The sequence below is a fragment of the Prionailurus bengalensis genome, chromosome A2, assembly GCF_016509475.1.
Source record: "Prionailurus bengalensis isolate Pbe53 chromosome A2, Fcat_Pben_1.1_paternal_pri, whole genome shotgun sequence".
In the NCBI taxonomy this organism is placed as follows: Eukaryota; Metazoa; Chordata; class Mammalia; order Carnivora; family Felidae; genus Prionailurus; species Prionailurus bengalensis.
This window is the reverse complement of record NC_057348.1, coordinates 140,078,252-140,101,507: the sequence shown is the minus strand read 5'-3', so window position 1 is coordinate 140,101,507 and position 23,256 is coordinate 140,078,252. Positions and strand designations below refer to the sequence as shown.

The window sequence follows — 23,256 nt, the reverse complement described above, 5'->3', positions numbered from 1 at the left end:
ATTCTCAAATATTAGTGTGCATGAAAGCTATGTTGGGAGCCATCTAAACATGCAGCCACATTTTGACCCAACAGGTCAGGGATCTTTACCTTTGTCAAGCACTCCAGATTGTTTGGATGTTGTTTGGCCAGTGAGGCTCTTGGGTGGGTGCATGGGAAGTCAGGAACTGTCAGGATGGGTTTATAGAAGGCAGCAGACTGGAGATGAAGCTACAAGTCACACTTCAAGGATTGGTGGGATTTAAATTTAGAGAAGGGAAGCATATTCTTGGAAGAGGGAAAAGCCTGAAGAAAAGCACAAGTTTGGGAGCAAATGTAGGATAAGAAATATATACCCAGAAAACAAGCCTGAGAGAAGCATGTAGGATAGTCACATTTCCACTCCACTCGTATAGACTGTCTATGCAGCTTTCATATCCTAGTCAACCTAACTTCTTTATGCAGGTAATCAGAATATATAAAGAAAGAATCTTTCTTTTCTTCATGCTGGAACCTGAGTTTCACATGTTATGTTCAATAAGAAGTCTCAAGGAACATAAAAAAGAAAGCAAGCCTTATAGTTACAATGTCTAAGCCAACCAAATCATGTCTATATACAAATTCTAGTTCTGATGGTTAGTATTAGTCTCAGATTAATAGTCATTATGGTGACGTATGACATAGTTAAGAAAACATCATTGCCTTAGGAACCAGAAAGAACTGGATTTAAATCATTATTATATCACTTAGTACCTGGGACATTTTGCATCTCTTTGGATTTTAATTTCCAAATCAATAAAAGAGAAATAATTATAACAATACCTACAATATCAATACCTTGTATTGAGTTTTGAAGATTAAACAAGGTGGTTATGTAAACTCCCTGGCACATAGTAAATAACTTTAAATAAATGAATAATGTTTCTAATATTTTTGCATTTGTAAAGAACATGTTTTAAGTGAATTAATCCATGATTATACATTGGCATAATTCATTTTAGATCAGATAGGTAAAACATAGCACAGTTGTGATATATTAGGAGAGTTATGTTTTTCTGTACAAAGAAGGGGTGCACTTTGGCAGTGGTAGAACTGGTTAACAATGTGATGTGATTTGAAGGACACCCTAAGATATGTTGCCAAGGGGCCCAAAGTCTCCCATTAAGAGTGTCATTCTCTGGTGACTCTTAGAGAGGTATGCAGCTCATATCAGTCATTCATGCCTAGTGTTAATTATCCTGTCAGATCTTTTCTCTCTGTGAGAGTGAGGAACAAGAGATTGGCTGGACATAAAGAAAAGGTGTAACCATTTTGTAATAAGGGGCACACACAGAGGACTGAGCTGGTTAGAGCCTCGGGCCACAGTAGGAGGGTCTTACAAGCCTTAGTCTGGTGAGAAGAGCAGCAGAATAGAGAAAATAAGGCATAGAAAGGAGGCACTGACAAATGTCAAGAGTTTTTCCTTCAGTCTCCATCTGGTTTGAGAGCCACTGTTCCCCCATTTCTGTTAAATGTCACACAAATGCCTTTTCATTTTTGGTATCATTTCATAAAGTAAAATTCTCTAAGATAAGAAAGTGAGGCTCAAATGGTCTCACCAGGTGGCCTAAGGAAATTTAAGAACAGAAATGGTTTCCTAAAAAACATTCAATGAACTGTACAGAGTGTTACATAGAGGAAAAAAAAGAAAAGAAGTATTGAAACTGTTTTGGGTAATTGTGTTCCTTTAATGTGTTTCTTTAAAACACTTATTATTATTCCTCGTTATTTATTACTATTATTTGTAATTACCCTCTCTTTTTCTCACCTGAGAAATTTAAGAAGTAATGTACCTTTCTGGTTTGGAGACTTTTTTTTCTGTATACTCTGCTGATTTTCCTGAATCACTATCTGTGATATATCTTTAGAAATTTAGACACTTAGAGGGAAAAGTGCTTTCTCATCTACGTTAATAATAAGGCGAACGTTGGTGAAAGAATTATCTTCTTTGATAGGAAAAGAAAGCAGTTACATTAGTGTGGAATTAGAAATAAGGTCTAAATGCTAACCATAGACTACATAAAAGTAAGGTTATTTATACCAAGAGAAATTGACTATAAATTATAAAAAAAATGTGTTCTGTTTATACCTAGGGCTAGGTGCGTAGTAGTTATTTAGTTGAAGTGTATCACATTATTAATTTACAACACAATTAGAAACAAACCAGAGTCCCTAGCCCTGAGCGGTTTTGAAATACATCCTCCACATCACTGTGAGAACAGTCACCATCTTCACACATGTGCTTACACACACACACACACACACACACACACACACACACACACACTCACCCCTTGAATGGCCCCAATGACTTATCTCTGGGAAGATTTCCTGTTAATTATCTAGTCAGAATCAGCCCAGTAGTGTCAACTTAGTCATGAAAAAGTGGAACAGGGGAGGGCTTATATAAGGCTTTATGATAACTTTTAGTTTTCTATCAAAAGAGACAATGGGGTACAAGAAACACACAGAATTTTGCTTTCAATTAGTGAATAAATCATTGTGCAACTGAGTGTGATATTGGGAGAAAAATGCTGCTCAACATCAGAAGCAGTGTTATTTATCTTTTGAATGAGAGCAGAGAATTCCTAAATGAGAGAGGTCAGGAGCTCTTCTCTGAGCCATACTTCACATAGGCAGTGCAGAGGGCTGCCTCAACACATTACCTGAGAAGCCCTAGAAAAATCTGTACCAAAACCTTTACCTTTCACACTGCCATACACTGAAATTCCTACTGCTGGAAATCGCTATTTCAATTCACACACTGAAAATGCACTTTCTTAGAAAGGGCACTGGGGGCATCCGATAGAGATTGCTCAAGGCACCACCCAAATATGGAGCCCGGAAGTCAGGGGACATCGAAAGGGGCAGAGGGGCCTCACTGTGGGCAACATCAACAAACCTCACTATTTTGCCTTCCCCTAGATATGGCCAATAAATGTTCTAGTTAATGTGAACAAATTAAATAGGGAAAAATCAGTTGTATCTTTCAAAATCCATACCAGCAAGTGGCATGTGATTTCTTACGAACACTCGGGCTTCTCTCTCCATGTTAATCGTGACAGTAAAACAATAAAAAATCAAGATTTAATTTTAACTCATGTTGAACCATCTAGTGCAATAAATGATGATGATGGGCTGGAGAAATATTAATCCGTGTTGGTTATTTAACACCTGCCTTATTTTCAGAAGAGCACTATCAAACGTGTCTGCTCAGGACAATGAACGTCCTCAGCTATGTTCTAGTTTATCGTAAGTTTTTCCTGGTAGTTTTCACTCTGTTGGTTTTACTGCCATTGCCAATCATCCTTCGCACCAAGGTAAGTGAACCTGGAGAATAGGCTGGTGGATTTCCTGATTTATTTAGCTGTCCTTTAATAGTTTCTGTGTAATTGCCTGGTTCAGAACTGGATGGGTGGTGCCACTCTGAGTTTGAAGTCAGGATGGTCGTACATTGTGTTTTGTCCACTTTGCCCCTTTTTAATGGTTAAAGTTGGTGATCCTCAGTATGACCAACTAGAATAATTAAATAACATATTCAATCAGAATTGTTCTCTTTCTGGTTAACCAGATGAGACAAAGAACAAAAGAAGCACAACCCTTGAGATCTTGTCATTCTAGTTATCAATCTCCAGGCACGATCCTGGGTTAGCACGATCCCATCTCCCAAGGCCAGGCAGCTTTGGGATACTGGGGAAAGAGCTAGAAGAATAACCGGGAGCCCCAGGGTCTAGCACAGACTAATTTACTTGTCAGCTCCATGGCTCAGTGTGGGCCACTAAACCTCCTGGAAATTTAGTTTCCTTATGGAATGAGAAAACGTTGAAAGCATGATGTAATTTTCCTCAGTTAATTAGAAAACTTAATAAATGATTGTACCATGTTCCAATCATTTGAGATCTTATTTCAGTTCGGTGTACTTAGAAGCATTTTTCTGTTTGCTTTTAAGTGTAGTCAAAGTCCAGAACAATAAACCCAAGACATTTTTAATCCCGTGGTAAAATGATTTGAATCAGCAAGCATTTAGTGAGCGTAATGAGTGTTACTTGGTAAGAGGACAATCACTGGAGCTAAACTCTCTGCTTTAGGTCACAGATATACCACTTACAAGCTGTGTGACTTGGGCAAATTAGTTAACTTCTCTGGGCTTCTGTTTTCTTGTATGTAAGCCTGGGAGAGTAACAGGCTTGTTGTGAAGATTAAATGCATAAGCATTCATCAGTAGTGGCTGGCACACAGTAAGTAGGGCAGCAAGAGTCTCCCTAAATGTGTTCACCCACAGCCGGTGCAGTTCCCACCACCCCATGATGGCTTTCTGATGTTCTCTAACAAATATTAATCAAGGTTTTACCAGTCTACGTTGAAGTAGAATCACAGTAATTATAATATGGTGGATCTTTCAGTCTCCCTCAAAAGCCTATCACTGATCTAGGAATCTCTGAAGGAAATTCATGTGAGCTAATGAAAAATCCTTTTTGATTCTACCAAGGTCTCCTCTGCCTGTAAAGCTGGGGAAGGGACTGGCCTCTACTGCCCCTGGCTACTTGTTGCCTCGTGCAGGGGACAGCCTTCCAGCTCTAGCAGCCTCCCAGGCTGGGCCTCTCTCTCCTCACAATGATGACTCACAATTCCCTGTTGAGGAAGGGAAGGACTCCCACCCTTTTTGGTCAAACATTGTCTGAACCCTCAAAGCCTTAAAGAATTTCTAGTGAAAACAATAGGCCCTGTCCATTGCTTTGGTTTAGTTGGTTTTGTTTTTCAAATTTTGTGTGATTAATCTTTCTCTCACCCCCCTTCTGCTTCCCGTATCAGCTACTTCTGAGGACTCCTATACGAGTCTCTGGCAGTTACAGACATGGGACTCTAATGTGAATGCTGCTCTATCTGAACCCCCTTCAAAGACTTGTTACTCTGCCTAGTGTGCATGATGGCCTCCTCTTTCAAACTCCCCTGGTCCTGTGGGCCCCCCAGACCTGGCTGAATTCTACCATTCTATCATGAATACATCCTGGTTCATACCTGGACCCCTGCTATATTTTAATATTTCTGGATTAGTTTCAGCCTAAATCCTTACTTATGGCAGAGAAAATAAGAAATCAAGCTAGTCAGTACAAACTTATGCTATGACTATATATCATCTGTGCTGCTCCTTTGACATACATGTGCATGAGACTTTGATTATCTTCCATAATTTTCAGAGGAAGTGAATATAAATTCGTTGAAAGGGAGAACAACTAACTAAATAAAAAGCAGAGGTTTCAGTGCATGATTCATTAATCAGAAAGTATATTCTTGTTAAGAAATGCAGTCATTAATTTGTTTTTTCAAGGCACTATGACAGGAGTACATTAGGTCTGTGGAGAAACCAGGGACCTGGCATCATGTTGCATTTGATGAACTGTGTTCCTCCTTCCTTTTCCACTAATCAACTCATTTGTTAAAATTCAATCAGTGTTAATGTGAGGTTTTTTTCCTAGCACAATAGCATGATTTCATTTTTGGCTACTTCAAATGCATATTTAATCATTCAATCAACTGCTAAATAAACTCAATAGTATTTTAACTGTTGCTTACAATGAAAGCAGAACTTTTTTTTCAAACAATATGGGGCATTGGAGGGAATGAACTTAAAGTAGAGGCTATTTTGACATGGCTGCAAATCACTTTATTGTAACTTTTGGATGACCAAACTGAAGAACCCTATGCTTCTAAACAGCCAGTAACAGAACAACTAAAGAATTCAAGCAAAACAAAAAATCAATTTTGCTTTATAAAAATACAATAATTCTGCGTGAATGTCAGAACAATGAATTATTGACTGATTTTTTTTTTTTTCATTTTCCTACTGCTTATTGAGTTGTTTCTATAGATTGGCCTTAACCCTTACCTTAATTCCATCACAGTTTAGAAATGTACATGGGTGGCTCAGTAGGTTAAGCAGCAAACTTCAGCTCAGGTCATGATCTCATGATTCATGGGTTCAAGCCCCACTGAGAGCTCAGAGCCCACTTCGAATCCTCTGTCTCCCTCTCTGCCCCTCCCACGCTCTTGTATGCTCTCTCTCTCTCTCTCGCTCTCTCTCTCTCTCTCTCAAAAATAAACATTAAAAAAAAAGAAATGTGGCATTAACAATTAGAGACCCTTAGTAGTTTTGCAATACAATATTCAAAGGGAAGGAGAAGGAATTCCCTTTGCAGAACATGCCTCTGTTATAAGCATTCTGCCAGCTGCTTTATCTGAATTATCTCATTTAACCTTCATTACAAACCTATAAGACAGTCACATATGTTCTATCATTCTCATTTTCCACTTGGGGAAGCTGATGCACAAAGTATGTGACCCAACAAAGGTCACATAGATGCTATGGAAACTGGATTTAAACACAGATTCTGTCAGAACTCAGACTTCATGCTTTCCCATTGATTATGTTTTAGTCTTTTCTGTATTTTGTATTTTTTGAAGATTTACCCTCTATTTCGAATAGTTATATAAAGTGTGGCTTGATGATCATTATCAACAACTCAGGCATTTCTCCTTGTGATAATGCTTTAGAAGGTCAAAATACAGAAGGGGTGTATCTTAGCCATTTCCTCACTTGACCTCTTGCTATTCAACGTCTTCAAGTTAGAAAATTGCAGTGATTCTAACTACTGCAGATGGGCATATGAGAACCAAAGTAACAGTCTTACATGTGTGTCATTTGCTGAATGTCCCAGAGTTTCAGCTATACAAGCTGGTCATGTCAGCTTGTCAGCATATGCTGTACCTTCCCTTCACACCTGTACCCAAATGTTCATTATGAGTCATGGCATTCGATTGGCATCTTAAGATCTTCTAGTTGGAAGAAATTTTAAGACTGTGTTTTTCAATGTTTTCATGGAAATATTTCATAGCAAAGGAGACTATGCTCATGGGCATAAGTCAAACAGAAGCTCAAATTTAATCCTTATGAATTAGGTATTATTATTAGTCCAGTTCTGCAGATTAGAAACAGAGACAGAAACGAGTAAACAGATTACCAAAATGTGGCTATATAGATGTTTCCAGTCAACATCTGTCTGACTCCAGAGCTGTGATCTCAACCGCAACTGAATATCTGTATTCTTACAGCTTCCACAATGGTAATAATTATACTCCTAATACATTGGGATAAATGTCACTTTACTAAAGGAATCACAATTTCCTATTGCTTTACAATGAAACATCAGTTTTTAATTATGATATAAACATAAAGGTAGTCTTAGTCCTTCTCCAGTGAGTAGCTAGTGATCAATAAAACAAGCCTGGAATATAATTCATATTTATGTAAATATTTGAATGAAATTAATAATTGCACTGAATTTTTCTCAATTTGGAAAGGAACTTTCTTAAATATTGCCTGATAAAAAGTTAAAATTGGCGTAGGCCATATGCCATAGTTTCAGTGATATCCTCTGTGCAATTGTGTTCTTTTATTACTGTTTTTAGCATCTTGTTAATTTTTACTTTTCTCAGTACCCTCTACTATTCCCTTACTCATTTTTCCAATTCTTGGTTTTTCTTTGATTTTCTATTAATAATACAAAAAGATAAGAGGAAGGCCAGGGTTTTTTGAGGAGCAGTAAGAGGAGAAAATTGAGCAATAATATTTTCTGTGTATAGAGTGCATTTCTTCCAGTCGTATCTCACTCGGTCTGGCTTATCCCTGGTTTATCCCTAATTAGAACCCCTTTTTGAGATAAAGAGAGGGGAAACAGCCACACAGAAACTGAGCAGCATGTCCTAGTTAATTGGTTATAAAACCGAAACCAGATTTTAATTATCTCTCAGATACTCCAGGATCTCTCTGCAAAATATTTTACACCAAGAGAGACTTGGAGAGAAAAGAGAATGGCAGAGTCAACACAGCAGAGCATTAGTGCGCAGTCACGACATGGGTTATGGAGGGAGGGACTATGGCATTAAGGGCAGCTCTGTATCTGCATTGTCATGTGCTACCTGCATTTCCCTCACAATATATTCATCTGATATGTCCTGAGTTTCAAAGTTATAATAGAAATTATAATAAATAGAAGAAATGATACAAATGACAGACTTATGGTGTCAAATCTAAAACAAAAACAAAACAGGAAAATATCATGCTTGTAGAGAAATGTAACCTTGTAAGTGATAAAGGATGTACCAGAAGGAGGAAATTCTGACAGAGAAAAGAAAATGAAGGGGAGAGAATTTAAAATGATTACAAGTGAAAGAAGAGCAAAGGAGAAAAACTCCAAGAAAACATACTGAACTTTGAAAGGGACAAGTCAAACAGGCATTTCAATAGAAATAATTGATATTGTTCTAAATGTTGGTTTAAAGCATAGTAGGGACTTAAGATATGGGGGGAAATTCTGTAAACTCCAAGAAAGTAAGCACTTCAGTCACAAAAGAGCATCAAAATGATGTAGGGCAAGAAAAAAAAAAGGCAGAAGTCATGCTAATAGTAATGTGGTAGATGAACAAAACGAGGAAATCCAAATTTGATACATATTTTTTCATGACTATTTTATGAGACCTTGCTAAGCCCAATGTGTTGTGCTAAGTGAACTGTGGTATGTAAACATAAGTTTAAATTAATGTTTCTGCTTTCAAGAAGCCTGCACAGTTTTTGAAAAGTCAGTATACACTGTGGCAAACATTAACCACAAATTTAAGGTTGTATATAAATACACACCAAATGATTTAAACAAATAATTTGTGTCTAGACATGTAATTAAAAGGCAGATGGATCTCTGGGGATTCATCCTCCTCCAGCCCCACCCCCACCCCCATGTCCTCAATCACACACAGTCCCGCTTGTCCACCACCTGCTGCTCCTTCTGTTTTCTTTATCTCCTAGAACCTGCTAGCCTTCACCCCATTCCCAGGTCGGAAACCTGTGTGTCATCTCAGGTGCTTCAAATCATCAGTCTATGTTGTGTCACTTCCTTTTTTTTTTTTTTTTAATAATTTTTTAAATGTTTATTTATTTTTGAGAGATGGAGAAAGACAGAGAATGAGCAGAGGAGGGGCAGAGAGAGAGGGAGACACAGAATCTGAAGCAGGCTCCAGGCTCTGAGCTGTCAGCACAGAGCCCGACGCAGGGCTCGAACCAGATCATGACCTGAGCCAAAGTCAGACACTTAACCGACTGAGCCACCCAGGCCCCCCTGTTGCCTCACTTCCTAAATCCCCCCTCCCATCTGCTTCTTCATCTCCCTGCTGGCACTGCTTTCATTAGGCTGTCCCATATCTCTTTCCCATGGACCATTTTTAGTCTTTTTCCCGTGTCTCCTACCAGAGCACTGTTTTTTAAATGCCAACCAGGTCCTGTTGTATCCCTGGTCAAAGTTGTTCAGTGATTCCCTTTTGCTTACGGGGGAAACAAATATCTAAACAAAGCATGTATACACTGATGGATATTCAAGGTTTTGCCAATGATTTGTCCTAACAACCCTCTCCCAGAACCCAAGTACCCGTCTCCCACATTCATGTTTTACATGTTAGCAGTATTTCACTATTTGCAGTCCCTAGATTACTATTGACTATTTGTGGCTATTCTTGCCTCTCTGTCTTTGCACATGCTGTACCCTTGTCCTGAAATGCTCTCTCCTCTTGCTCTGTCGTTTTTGAGGAAGCAGATCAGGCAGTGATACAAACTGGGAATCATCCTCAATGCTCTCGATGCATCTTGGATACTTCAGCCTGTGTTATAGTACGTGTTCCACTTTGCTTTTATCATTTGCTCCTCCTGTACACTCTAAATACCTCAAAAGCATGGAGCATACTGTTTAATTTCTGTTTTCTCTGGCATCAAACATAGTGCCAGTCACACAGTAGATAGTTGATAACTATGCTGAATGAGAGTGGTGATGTCTAGTAGTAGAAAGATGTGGAGACTTAATCCAGATCTTGGAGGAAAGATAGGATGCAGGAGAAAGAAGATGATCGAAGGAAGGGATTTCAAATAGAGTGACAAGGATGGCAAAGGGACAGAACAAGAACGCTGGAGTAAGTTTTTTTCCTTCCGTGGTACATTTTTATACCTAGTTTGATAATGATGATCAGTATCAACGTCCGCTATAAACCCCATAGCAGCCATTAGAAATACTCAGTATTACGCCCAGTTTATAGACGAACAAACAGAGACTAAAAGAGGTGAAGCAATTTGCCCAAAGTCACACAGGCTATAAAGGGAGTAAGAGGATGTAAACACAAGTCTCTCTGACTCCCAAGTCCATCAAGGATATTGCTTCTTTAATAGTATTTATATCAGATCTTTAAAAGCTTGTGCACAGTTGGCCTTACTCCATCGTTTTCTGGGTTTTCGAGTACAAAAGCATAAGTTGATATGAGGCCTCCCTCTGCCCGGATTGCAGGGTAATCATGACCCATGATGGACAAATAGTGTGAGCAAGCCTTAGACTCTGATTGTTTTACGCTGCTGAGATTTAAGGACTTTGCCACAGCATAGCCTCAGCTGCCCTGACTTACCTTGCACATTCTGAAAAACTTCCCAAGTGACTCTGTCGTGCTGCCCCTGGACCATTTCCTCATCTGTAAAATGAACAAGACTCTTAAAAGAGTTTTAAATGTGATCTGTGGATCAGCTGCCTCAGATTCACCTGAGCTACTTGTTTCAAATCACAACCTCTGTACGTGAAGTACAAGACACTGCACGCTTAACAGACTCCTCATGATTCTGAAGCTGTCAATTCACAGACTGCATTCTGATCGCCCTCTAATGCATTCTCAGGTCGGAGAACGAGGTGGACTCTGGTCATTTCCAGTTCCCCCGTGTGGGCGGCGTGTGAGAACTGTATATCTCCATTGCTAATTAGTTGCAGAGGTGAAATGAAAAGTAGGAGTTAATCATTCCCCAGTAATTGGCATAGTGGCGCCACCAGTTGCCTTTCCCCGCTGTCCATTTGGGCTAAAAACAAGAAATGCTAGTTTTTTCCCTTGACTGTGTAGTTGAGCTCCTCCTTACTCTTTATCTTCCAACATGAGAATATTTCTAGTCATGGTAAGCCTTGCAATTAGTATGGATTGAGTCTTGAGAAATCACTGCGTCAGAAAAGGTAGGTGTATCACAAACCACGCAAAGCCCTTTACAGGCTCTGTGAAATAATAATAGTGTTTTTCTTGTAGCAGACAGATTTAAAATGCATGATTTTTCTCCTTTCTTAATTGCTTTGTGTCCTCTTTAGAAAATCAATTGCAGTGAGTGAGGCCTGTGATTGGTCCTGCTTTTCTCCAGCTGTGCTGAGAGATCATACCCACATACGTACTAATTCATCAGCCGAATTGCTCCCTAATACCAGTCAGAGTGTCATTAAAAAAGGAGGGAAGGGGCAAAAGAAACTATATTTTAAAGCCTAATTTTTATTCCAATTCCATCTGGAGATATAATTTAAAAGAGAACCGAGGTGATTTTTAAGTATAATCAGCCACATTTCCCAAGACAATTTGACAGTCGGAATTTGTGGAGGAAAACCGTTATCCAAATTGTCTAGTCATAGCTTCATTTGCCTTCCTACCTCTGCAGCAGGTACCCTGGCTGCACTTGGTTGAGGTGGTTAAGACAAGACACGACTGTGTTATTGTTAAATGGGGCCTGGGGAAGCATGAAAGTGTCGGCTGTGAGGAAGTAACCTATGCAGGAAAAGTTTTAGCTCCAATGCTCGTTTACTGGCAAGAGAGATGAGAGCTCCGGGAAAAATGTAGAGACATTCCTCCACTGGGGTGAGGGTTAAGATAGCCGGTGCCAGACAAGTGGGAGAGAAAACAAAAAAGAAAACAAGGCAAAGTAAAGAAGTTCCTAATGCTGAAGAATTCTATGTTTAGATAGCGATTGAGAGTTTTCTAGAAGGATCAAGCCCTATAAATAGAAACAACTGTAGGGAGAACACAGAAAAACTGTGAGAAGAAAACATCTATTCAAGGAATATTCCTGAGTGCTTCGTATGTCCCAGGCACTGCTTTCAGTGCAGGAATAGAGCAATAAATAAAAAATATATGCTCTCGTAGCATTTTCGCTTGGATTGAATCCCAGCTCTACCACGTACTAGCAATGTGATCACTAATCTCTAGTTGAACTTGGAATTACAATATGTACCTCAAAGAATTTGGGTGCACATTAAGTCAGTGGAACACCAAATATTGTATCTGGCATGTAGTGGACATTCATAAGTGTTATTTTCCCATCCTTTTACTTATTCATAGGTCAGAAAAACACATTTGTCCATTTACCTGGCAGATGTCTTCACCTTTTAAATAAGTTCTCCTGTCTATAAAGTTTATGATCCGCAGTGTAGATGAAGTTTGTACAGTTAGGATTCTTCTACCCCAACCCCTTCTCCACGCTACACCCAAAGCAAACACATGCTTCCATAGACCAGAATGGGTAAGACAAACAAACGGGGGGAGTAAAGGTGAGAACTTAATGGTTCAAAATACTCCCGCATCGTCCTGAGGTCAGGTTCAAAGAGCCAAACTAAGTGCCAGAGAGTAGTTTTCTTGCAGCTGTGGGGAGAGGGGGAAAAAGACAGACGACTGTCTGTGGCAGCATTCATAGGAGGCAGACACGCAGCCTGCCACCCAGCACCTGACTCAAGCTACTGGATCCAGCTAGATGATTGGATTTGCATTGTCCTGGTAGGGCAGGACCCCAGGCTGCCAAGATAAGACATTCTAGATTGGAAGCTAAGGACTTGCTGGAGGCAACTGTAAAGCTTCTGGATGAGGAATAATGAATATAGAAAAAATAAACAGAAAGATAAAAGGACTACCCCTCAGGATAAATATGAAAATAAATTTCAGCATGCAAAAAGATAATTAAGAAAGACTGAAAATGAAATCAACACAGCAATGAAACACTCCAAATCTAAGGAAAACAATAGGGGAATCAAGACAAGTTTGAGAAAAATATAAGATGAAGGACTTGAGATACAGATTGTAAAACTTGTTAAAAAGCTGTAATACTTAAAAGAGTTTAACAGTTTTGCAGAAAGTGATTTTTATTTTTATTTATTTATTTTTTTAAACATTTATTTATTTTTGAGACAGAGAGAGACAGAGCATGAACGGGGGAGGGGCAGAGAGAGAGGGAGACACAGAATCGGAAACAGGCTCCAGGCTCTGAGCCATCAGCTCAGAGCCCGACGCGGGGCTTGAACTCACGGACCGCGAGATCGTGACCTGGCTGAAGTCGGACGCTTAACCGACTGCGCCACCCAGGCGCCCCTAGAAAGTGATTTTTAAAAGGTGGCTGTGATTGAGGCCAGAAACAAATGTGCCTGCATTTATAGAAATTTGGCATAAGAAATGGGTAACAACAGGAATTGGTGGGAAAAAGACAGACCATCCAATTTAAAAAGCCAGGACATTTTGGCTACCCATTTAGGAAAAATAAGGTATCAGTTTCCTATATAAGTAAATCAAGGCCCTACTCTTGAAAAGTTTTAACTTCAGAAAAAACCGTGGGAGTATATAATACAGGAAGAATTTCTCATACAAGGTAGTAAAAATTTTTTAAAATAAGAACATTTTAAAATAACTGCATTAAAATTAAAAACTTGTCAACCAAAACTACAATAAAGCAAATTGCATAGGCGAGCCAGACATTAAGAAAAACATTTGAAAATATTTAACTTCTAAATAAATATTAAGAATCTAAAAGGTAACTCCACAGATTCATGAAAAAAAGAAGCAAAGAAACAACAGAAGAATAAGAGGTTATAAATAAGGTAATTTGCAGGAGAGAAACAATTATGTTCAATTACCATGAAAAAAATACTTCAATGGTATTCAAGCAAATGCAAATTAAATTAAGAGGAGCTTTTCATACCATCAAATTGTCAAATAAATCAATTAGCCCAATATACCGGTGGTTGGTGAAATGGAACTCTCTCACATTGTTGGTACTGATATAAACAGATACAACTATCTTAGATATCACTTGAGCAATACTCACTACAGTTAGAATCCACGCCTTCCATCTAGAAATTTCACTACTAGTTTTAGATATATACTCGAGCTTTGAAAATCTCTTTCCTGTTATCCACATGGAGGCACGGTACAAAGATGTTGGGGAAAGAACCCTAAACCTTCAGTAGAAATATGGACAGATGAATTGTAATAAATGCATAAAAAGAAATGCCATATCCATTTAAAATTAATTAATAATAGGTCTACATGTATCAATATGAACACATTTGAAATACATGAGTAAGATGGGAAATTAGGGTAAAAAGGCATTTTTTGCATGAGTAAAAAAACAAATTAAAAAATGATATAGACAGTAAGCCTTGTTTAATTTTAAAACCATGCGGTGTTTATTGTCTATAATGTATTAATGTCTACATGTAGTAAAATCGCAAAAACATGGGTAGAAAGGGTACAAACCACATTTTAGACAGTGGTTGACTTTAAGGATTGACCAAGAAGAAAGAAATGGAGTAGTTTATATGTCCCGAACTATACGTGGAATGTTTTATTTACTTAAAAAATTCAAGCAAATGTAGCAAGTCGTCAACATTTTTAAAATATGATGAAGTGTACAAGTGTTATATTATTTTTTCATATGTTCTCAATATTTTATTTAATAATTGGAATACTGCTCAACAATGAAAAAGAATGAAATCTTGCCATTTGCAACAACGTGATGGATCTAGAGGGTATTATGCTAAGTGAAATAAGTCAGTCAGAGAAAGACAGATATCATATGATTTCACTCAGGTGGAATTTGAGAAACTCAATAGATGAACATAGGGGAAGGGAAGGATAAATAAGACAAAAACAGAGAGGGAAGTTGGGGTGCCTGGGTGACTCAGTTGATTAAGCGTCCAACTCTTGGTTTCAGCTCAGATCATGATCTCACAGCTTCGTGGGTTTGAGCCCTACATCGGATTCTGTGCTGGCAGTGTGGAGCCTGCTTGGAATTCTCTTTCCTTCTGTCTCTGCCCCTCACCCACCTGTGCTGCCTCTGTCTCTCAACATAAACAAATAAACTAAAAAAACAAACAAACAAACAAAACAGAGAGGGAGACAAACCATAAGAGACGGTTAAATACAGAGAACAGGAGCACCTGGGTGGCTCAGTCGGTTAAGCTCTGACTTCAGCTCAGGTCATGATCTAACAGTTCATGAGTTCAAGCCCCGCATCGGGCTCTGTGCTGACAGCTCAGATCCTGGAGCCTCCTTCACATTCTGTCTCCCTCGCTCTCTCCGCCCCTGCCCTGCTCACGCTGTCTCTGTCTCCCTGATCTCTTTCTCTCTCAAAAATAAATAAGCATGAAAAAAATTAAATACAGAGAACAAGCTGAGGGCTGCTGGAGGGGAGGTGGGTGGGGGGATGGGCTAAGTGGGTGATGGGCATTAAGGAGGGCACTTGCTGGGATGAGTGCTGGGTGTCATATGTAAGAGATGAATCACTGGGTTCTACTCCTGAAGCCAAGACTACACTGTATCTTTATTAACTTGAATTTAAATTAAAAAATAGAAAAAAAATTAAAGATATATTGCTAGAAAAATTCTAATACTTTTTTTAATGTCAGAAAACAGGAACCTCCTGTTCATATTGGTAATTAGTCTGCACTTAATAGCTTCATCTCTCTCTGGTATTTGAGAGAATCTTCATGCAACAGAAAAAGTGGTGATGGCCCTAAATGAGCCAGGGAGGCACAGCGGACACACACAGAGTGGGAGACCGTGGTTAAGTGACATTAAACCTCATACTGCGTAACGGAATTTACAACATCTGTCTTCTGCACAACTGCCTTTTGTCTGGCTGGATGTGGTTTGTTTGCTGAATTTGCCCATGTAATTTTTGGAAATCGTAGAGAGCAGATAAATTTTTGAACAGAATTTTTTTCTTTTATTTTGAGGTATTTTTATTTGGAAAAGCTGTCTCAACTCCCCCACCCTCGTTTCATGTAGCGTCTTGAGAATGAATCATGATTTTAAATATCCTTTTTGTAAGATCAGTCTTAGAATTTGGAATCTTTTTTTTTTTCTTACTCTATTTTCCTTCACAATAAACACAGAAGAAGTGCACATGATTGTGTTGCTCTGACTCAGTTCAAGAACTCATACTAAAGTGCTTTCCTATTTCTAGAACAAAATTTTATTTAAATTATTACTTTTTTTGTAAATTAAATTATTTAAATTATAGTTGCAGAGTTCATTTGAATAAGATATCAGTGATTTCTACTAGACTTAAGAGGCATTGGAAGAGAGGGGAAAACAATTCGCCCACAATCTAACTGAGCGGACATCGGTCTCCTTTCACTGTGGCTTTATCATTATTTGCCTCTGGTGGCCGTAGCGGTGGTTGTGATGTGTGGTGGTGGTAATGGTGGGGCAGCTCTATTTTAGGGATGGGGGGCTTGCCAAGAAGGTGGAAAAAGAGATGGAAGAGAAAAACTAAAGCGATCACCAGGAGATAAATATGGGAGAGCTAGACACGATGGGCCAGTCTACAGCTTTCTACCGACAAAATGAAGGAGTTTTTCCTCTCCCTCAGAACGGGTTCCGTGAACCAGGTATCCAGGATACCCCTTCAGTGACAGCACAGACAACTTACGCGTTGTCTGTTTTTTTTCCTTCATTAGAAGAACCTAGTCACCAAAAATTTCTTACCCTAATATTAGTGTTTTTTAAATAGATACCAATAACAGAAAACAATGAAATGTTTTTGTCCCTCTTTTGTTACTTCTTAACGAGAATATTCACAGATATTTGATTTTTAAAAATAATTCGACATATTTTAATATTAGGTTCTTTAAAAAAAATGCTTAACATTGTGTCTGGATTAACCTTCTGTTGTTAAATGCCTGAAGAGTGTTGATGGGAAAGAACACTTTCCTTCCCATGACTCCAAGCCTGACCAAGGAAGATCACATAATAGAAAACAGGAACTGGAGGGAGATATCAATAGGATGTGACTGTAATTTATCAGCCAAAAGAGGGACACTTTTGAGAATGAAAAGGGTTGCTAATCAGAAAAATACCTGTATGTCAGGTGTAACCCAGCACTATCCCAAGAAAACTGAGATTGCCATCTTGCCCACCCAGAGAGAGAATTCTCTATTCCTCCTTTTCTAGACTTTTGAGTTTTCCTCAAGATATGAAAAATGGGGCACTTGCCACAAATTCTGGGAAGGCAGCTCTTAGGGACAATGCAGATATGGTGCCTTAGCCAGCTGCAATTAAAATCTCCTGGGACTCAAATGCAAAAGTATGAAATGTGTTCGAGTGTTTGGGGGAAGCTCCATAGACAAGACATAAATTTGAACCTTACATTGAAGGATGGACAACTTTTCAAAATATGTTCTAAACCTAGGGATTAAATTTGAGCAGTTTATTTTTACCTGGGAGCAGTATCTGGAAACCTGTATCTGGTTTCCAAATTGGAGGCCAGAGTTAAAGAGAAAAGGGAAAAAGGAAGTAACCCAGTGCCTCTCAAAATTTAACTTGTATACGAATCACCCGGGGAACCTGAAAATACTGATTCTGATTCAGTGTGTCTGGGGAAGGGCCTGATTTCTGCATTTCTCACAAGCTCTAGGCTCATGCTGATGCTACTGGTCCATGGGCCACACAGAAATTCAAACAAACAGTTCAAATGTTGGTTCTGAAATGGTAAAGAAAGATGTACTCGCAAGGCAGAGTATGTAGGTAGCATTTTTACTACCAGAGATTTTATTCAAATGCCAACAAAGGCCAAGCAGATAAGAGAATAAAGTGAAATGGTGCAGACATGCTGTGCAGAACTGAAAAGCACAAGTCTGTCTTGAAGGATAAGCTCTGCTTGAGTCTGGAGAATTGTTGACATGGAAGAATATTATCCTAATATTACCAAATGCATTAGTTTTTTTTTCAAGGAAAGCCAGGAATTCAGATTTTATTTTTAATATGAAATTTGGTTTGTAAATCATGATTCAAATTAAACACTCACATGTGCGCGCATGCACACACACACACACACACACACACATACACACACCATAGTGAGTCAAATAAATTATATTTTGTTAGTCAGGGTCATCAGCTTCCAACTGCTTCATCCAAATTGAACTGGATGAACTTCATCCAGTCAAACTGGATCAAATGGTCCAAGGGTCTAGAGTATGGTTACAGGCAGGTAGAAGCTTCCACTTAAGGGCATCTGGGGGCTTACTGGTATGACTGCGTGGCTGAACATTATGTATTAAAGTTCAGAAAAAGGCTGCATAATGAGGAGCAGGGATAAGAACCCAAGTATCAGGAAGGTGCATAAATAAACTCCTTAGAAGCAGAGAGCTGAGGGGCACCTGGGTAGCTCATTCGGTTAAGCTAAGCATCTGACTTTGGCTCAGGTCATGATCTTGTGTTTGTGAGTTGGAGCCCCGCTTCGGGCTCTGTGCTGACAGCTCAGAGCCTGGAGCCTGCTTTGGATACTGTATCTCCTTCTCTTTCTCTGCTACTCCGCTACTTGTGTGCCCTCTCCTCTCTGTCTCTGTCTCTCTCTCTCTCTCTCTCAGAAATAATAAATGAATAAACTTAAAAAAATACATTTAAAGAAATAGCTGATGTCAGAAAGTATTTGGGGTAAGTCTTATTATAATTAGAGTTCAAGTGGCCTTGAATGCAAGATGAGGATTTTGGATTATTTTCAATAAACAACTGAAAATCACTGACTTGATTTTAAGTCCGGGCTGGGCCAGTTAAAATATGAAAGTTATTAGGGAAGCTAATAATTTGATACTTGAAATTTTGCTTTTTATTGTGTTTTAAAAAGTCGGCCACTGAGCAGAGTATGAAGTTTAGCTGAAGTAGACCCATATGGAGATGAAACGGGGGTTATGTTAGCTAGCGCCATCTTTTCCGTTTATTTTTGTTTTAGCAGTCCGTTACAGACTGGTGCTACAAATAGATTTCAGGGTGGCTAGTCCCTTAATCTGGCTTTATACAAGGGGATGACAAAATCAAAGTGGAAGATGATCTGGTCAGGAGGAACAGTCTTGCCTGCAGTGGAGGAAGTGGGGTGGAGGTTGATGGGCAGATCTGAGAGAAAAAGGACAGGGGATGGATAGGTGATCTGGCTGTGGCTGAAGAGCAAGACAATAAAAGGGTTCGTTTTTCTTTGAAATCTGGGTTCTTGCAAATATGGTAGAAAACAAAGTCGTAAGGAGAAACTTTGGAGGAACTTCATGTGTTCTCAACAAGAGAAAACACAGGCCTGGCCGTTCTCACGCACTGGCATTTTAAATGAAGCTAGTATTCACAAAGTCTCTTCAGAGCAAATCAGAAGTTTCAGTCAAGGCTCAGGTTTGTCTCGTCGTTTTGTTGTCAAGATTATAGAGGCAGGCTTTCTATAAACCTGTCAACATCCAAACACCTTTATTCTTTCTCCTTTAAAAAGATAACACAATGAAGACATAACATAATCTGGTTTATTATGGATTTCTTAGACCCCCGGCTGAAGGTGCGGGGATGCCAGATGACTAAACACCAGGCTCAGAGGATTCAGCCTGACATGGGTGAATCAGAGGGCAGCAGAGCTAGGAATTTTGTTGCCCTGGGAAAATCATAAGTAAAACACCTCATTAAACTCAGACAGTTTTTGTAAACTTCTCAAATGCAACTCAGGATTTGCAGAGATTAAGCACTGTGGGAGTCAAACAAAGCCATATGATAGATGCTAACTTTTGTTGACCACTTAGTACTCTCCAGGTGATTTCATTTCAAAATTATTTATATAAGCCAAATATAATAATATACTTTAACCATTTTTTAATTGACATATACTTGATATCCAACATTAGATTCGTTTCAGGTATAGAACACAGTGATTCCACATTTGTATACACTGTGAAATGATCACCACGGTAAATCTAGTTACCATCTGTCACCATACAAATTTACATTTTTTTTTCCTTCTTATGATAGGAACTTTTAAGATTTACTTTCTTTGCATCTTGCAAATTGGAGATACAATGTCATTGACTGTAGTCATCATGCTCTATGCATTATGTCCTCATGACTTTTTATTTTATAACTGGAATTTTGTACCTTTTGATCCACTTCAACCCATTTTGTCTGCCTTCCCAACCCCTCCCCTCTAGCAACCACCAATCTGTTCTCTGTATCTATAAGTTTGGCTTGGTTTGATTTTGTGTGATCATTTCTTTATTAGATGCCACATATAAGTGAGATCATGCGGTATTTGTCTTTCTTTGTGTGACTTATTTCACTTAGCACAATACCCTGGAGGGCCTTCTATGTTGCCACAAATGGCAAGATTCCATTCTTTTTTACGGCTCAGAGGTATTCATACATACACCATATTTTTATCCATTCATCCATCAATGGGCACGTAGGTACTTTCCATACCTTGGCTATTGTAAATAATGCTGCAGTGAACATAAGAGTACATATCTCTTTTTGAATTAGTGTTTTCATACTCTTCAGGAAAATACCCAATAATGGAATTACTGGATCATCGTATGGTAGTTCTATTTTTAATTTTTTGAAGGACCCCCACACTGTTTTCCAGTGGGGCTGGAAATTGCACCAATTTACATTGCTACTAACAGTGCACAAGTGTTCCTCTTTCCTCCACATCCTTGCCAGCACTTACTATCTCTTCTCCTTTTCCTAATAGCCATTCTGACAGGTGTGAGGTGATCTCAGTATGGTTTTGATTTGCATATCCCTGAAGATTGTGATGCTGAGCACCTTTCATATGCCTGTTGGCCATCTGTGTGTCTTCTTTAGAAAAACGTCTATTCAGATCCTCTGCCTATTTTTAATTGTTTTTTGTTGTTGTTACTGAGTTTATGAATTCTTTATATATTTTGGATATTGGCTTCTTACCAGGTGTATAAATTACAAATATCTTCTCTCATTCATTAGGTTAATTTTTATTCTGTTGATAGTCTCCTTCTCTATGCAGAAGCTTTATAGTTTGTTGTAGTCACATTTGTTTATTTTTGCTTTTGTTGCTGTTGCCTTTTGAGTCAGATCAAAAAAAAAAAAAAGGTATCACCAAGACCATTGTCAGGGAGCTTACTGCCTATGTTTTCTTCTGGTAATTTTGTGATTTCTGTTCTTACATTCAAGTCTTTAATCCATTTTGAGTTAATTTTTGTGTGGTCTAGTTTCATTCTTTTGCGTGTGGCTGTCCAGTTTTCCAAATACTATTATTTGAAGACACTGTCCTTTCTCCATTGTATACTCTTGGTTTCTTTGTCATAAATTAATTGGTCATATATATGTGGGTTTATTTATGAACTCTCTATACTGTCCTATTGATCTATGAGTCTGTTTTTATGCCAATACCATACTGTTTTGATTATTATAGCTTTGTAATATCATTTGAAATCAAGGAGCATGATGCCTCTAGCTTTGTCCTTTTTTCTCAAGATTGCTTGGCTCTTCATATTTTTGTGTTCCATACAAATTTTAGGATTGTTTGTTCAAATTCTGTGAAAAATTTCATTGAAATTTTGACAGGAATTTCATTGAATCTCTTGAGTGCTTTGGGTAATATGGACATTTTAACAGCATTAATTCTTTAAACTCATGAGCACAGAATATTTTTCCATTTATTTGTGTCTTCAATTTCTTTCGTCAGTGTCATAGTTTTTAACATACAGATCTTTCACCTCCTGGTTAAATTTATTCCCAGGTATTTTATTCTTTTTGATATGGTTGTAAATGGGATGGTTTTCTTAATTTATTTTCTTATAGTGCATTGTTACTATATAAAAACACAAAAAATTATAGTTGTTTTGTGTCCTGCAATTTTAATTAATTTATTAGCCTCAGTAGTGTTTTTGGTGGAGTCTTTAAGATTTTCTCTATATAATATTATGTCATATGCAAATAGTGCCAGTTTTGCTTCTTCCTTCGAATTTGGATTCCTTTTATTTGCTTTTCTTGCCTAATTGTTGTGGCTGGAACTTCCAGTACTATGCTGAGTAGAAGTAGTGAGAGTGGACATCTGTGTCTTGTTCCTGATCTTAGAGGAAGTGCTTTCAGCTTTTTACCATTGAGTATATGATAGCTGTGGGCTTGTCATATATGGCTTTTATTATACTGAGTTTTATTCCATCTATACCCACCTTGTCGAGTTTTTATCATAAAAGGATGTTGAATTTTGTCAGGTGCTTTTTCTGTATCTATTGAGATGATCATATAAATTTTATCATTCATTATATCAATGTGGTATATCACCTTGATAGATTTGTGGATATTGAACCATCCTTGAATCCCTGGAATAATTCTCACTTGATTATGATGCATGATCCTTTTAATGTACCACTGAATTCAGTTAGCTAATATTTTGTTGAGGATTTGGCATCTATGTTCATTAGGGAGATTGACCTGTAATTTTTTTCTTATGTGTCCTTTTCTGGTTTTGGTATCAAGGTGATATTGGTCTCATAAAATGAGTTTGGGAGCATTCCCTCCTCTCCAGTTTTTGGACAAGCTTAAGAATGAGAAGTGTTAGGGGCGCCTGGGTGGCGCAGTCGGTTAGGCGTCCGACTTCAGCCAGGTCACGATCTCGCAGTCCGTGAGTTTGAGCCCCGCGTCAGGCTCTGGGCTGATGGCTCAGAGCCTGGAGCCTGTTTCTGATTCTGTGTCTCCCTCTCTCTCTGCCCCTCCCTCGTTCATGCTCTGTCTCTCTCTGTCCCAAAAATAAATAAACGTTGAAAAAAAAATTAAAAAAAAAAAAGAATGAGAAGTGTTAGATCTTTTAACATTTGGTAGAATTCACTGGTGAAGCTCTTCAGTCCTGGACTTTTCTTTGTTGGGAGTTTTTGATTACTCACTCAATCTCCTTACTAGTAATTGGTCTTTTCAGATTTTCTATTTCTTTATGATTCCGTCTTAGAAGATTGTATAGTTCTAGGAATTTATCCATTTCTTCTAGTTTGTCCAGTTTATTGGTATACAATTTTTCATAGTAGTCTTTTATGATTATTTGTAATTCTTTGATGTCAGGTATAACTTATCTGATATTCTAACTTTATTTATTTGAGCCCTCTCTCTTTTTTTCTTTCATAGGTCTAGCTAAAAGTTTTTGAGTTTTGTTTATCTTTTCAAAGAACCAGATCTTAGTTCCATTGATCTTTTCTCTTGTCTTTTTAGTGTCTATTTTATTTATTTCCACTCTGAAATGGAAATAATTTCCATAAAATTAATTTGGAATTAATTTGAAAAATAATTATTTTTTTCCTTTTACAAATGT

At 38.2% G+C, this 23,256-nt stretch overlaps 1 protein-coding gene across 1 annotated transcript in view; it reads left to right on the top strand.

Moving 5' to 3' along the window:
* The first annotated feature begins 3,217 nt into the window (after positions 1-3,217).
* SLC13A1 (solute carrier family 13 member 1) overlaps positions 3,218-23,256 on the top strand; it is a 139,899-nt gene continuing 119,860 nt past the window's right edge. The window contains exon 1 of the mRNA XM_043589381.1: positions 3,218-3,337. Coding sequence (XP_043445316.1) covers positions 3,239-3,337 — 99 coding nt within the window. The 5' untranslated portion in view covers positions 3,218-3,238. The remainder of the gene's footprint in view (positions 3,338-23,256) is intronic.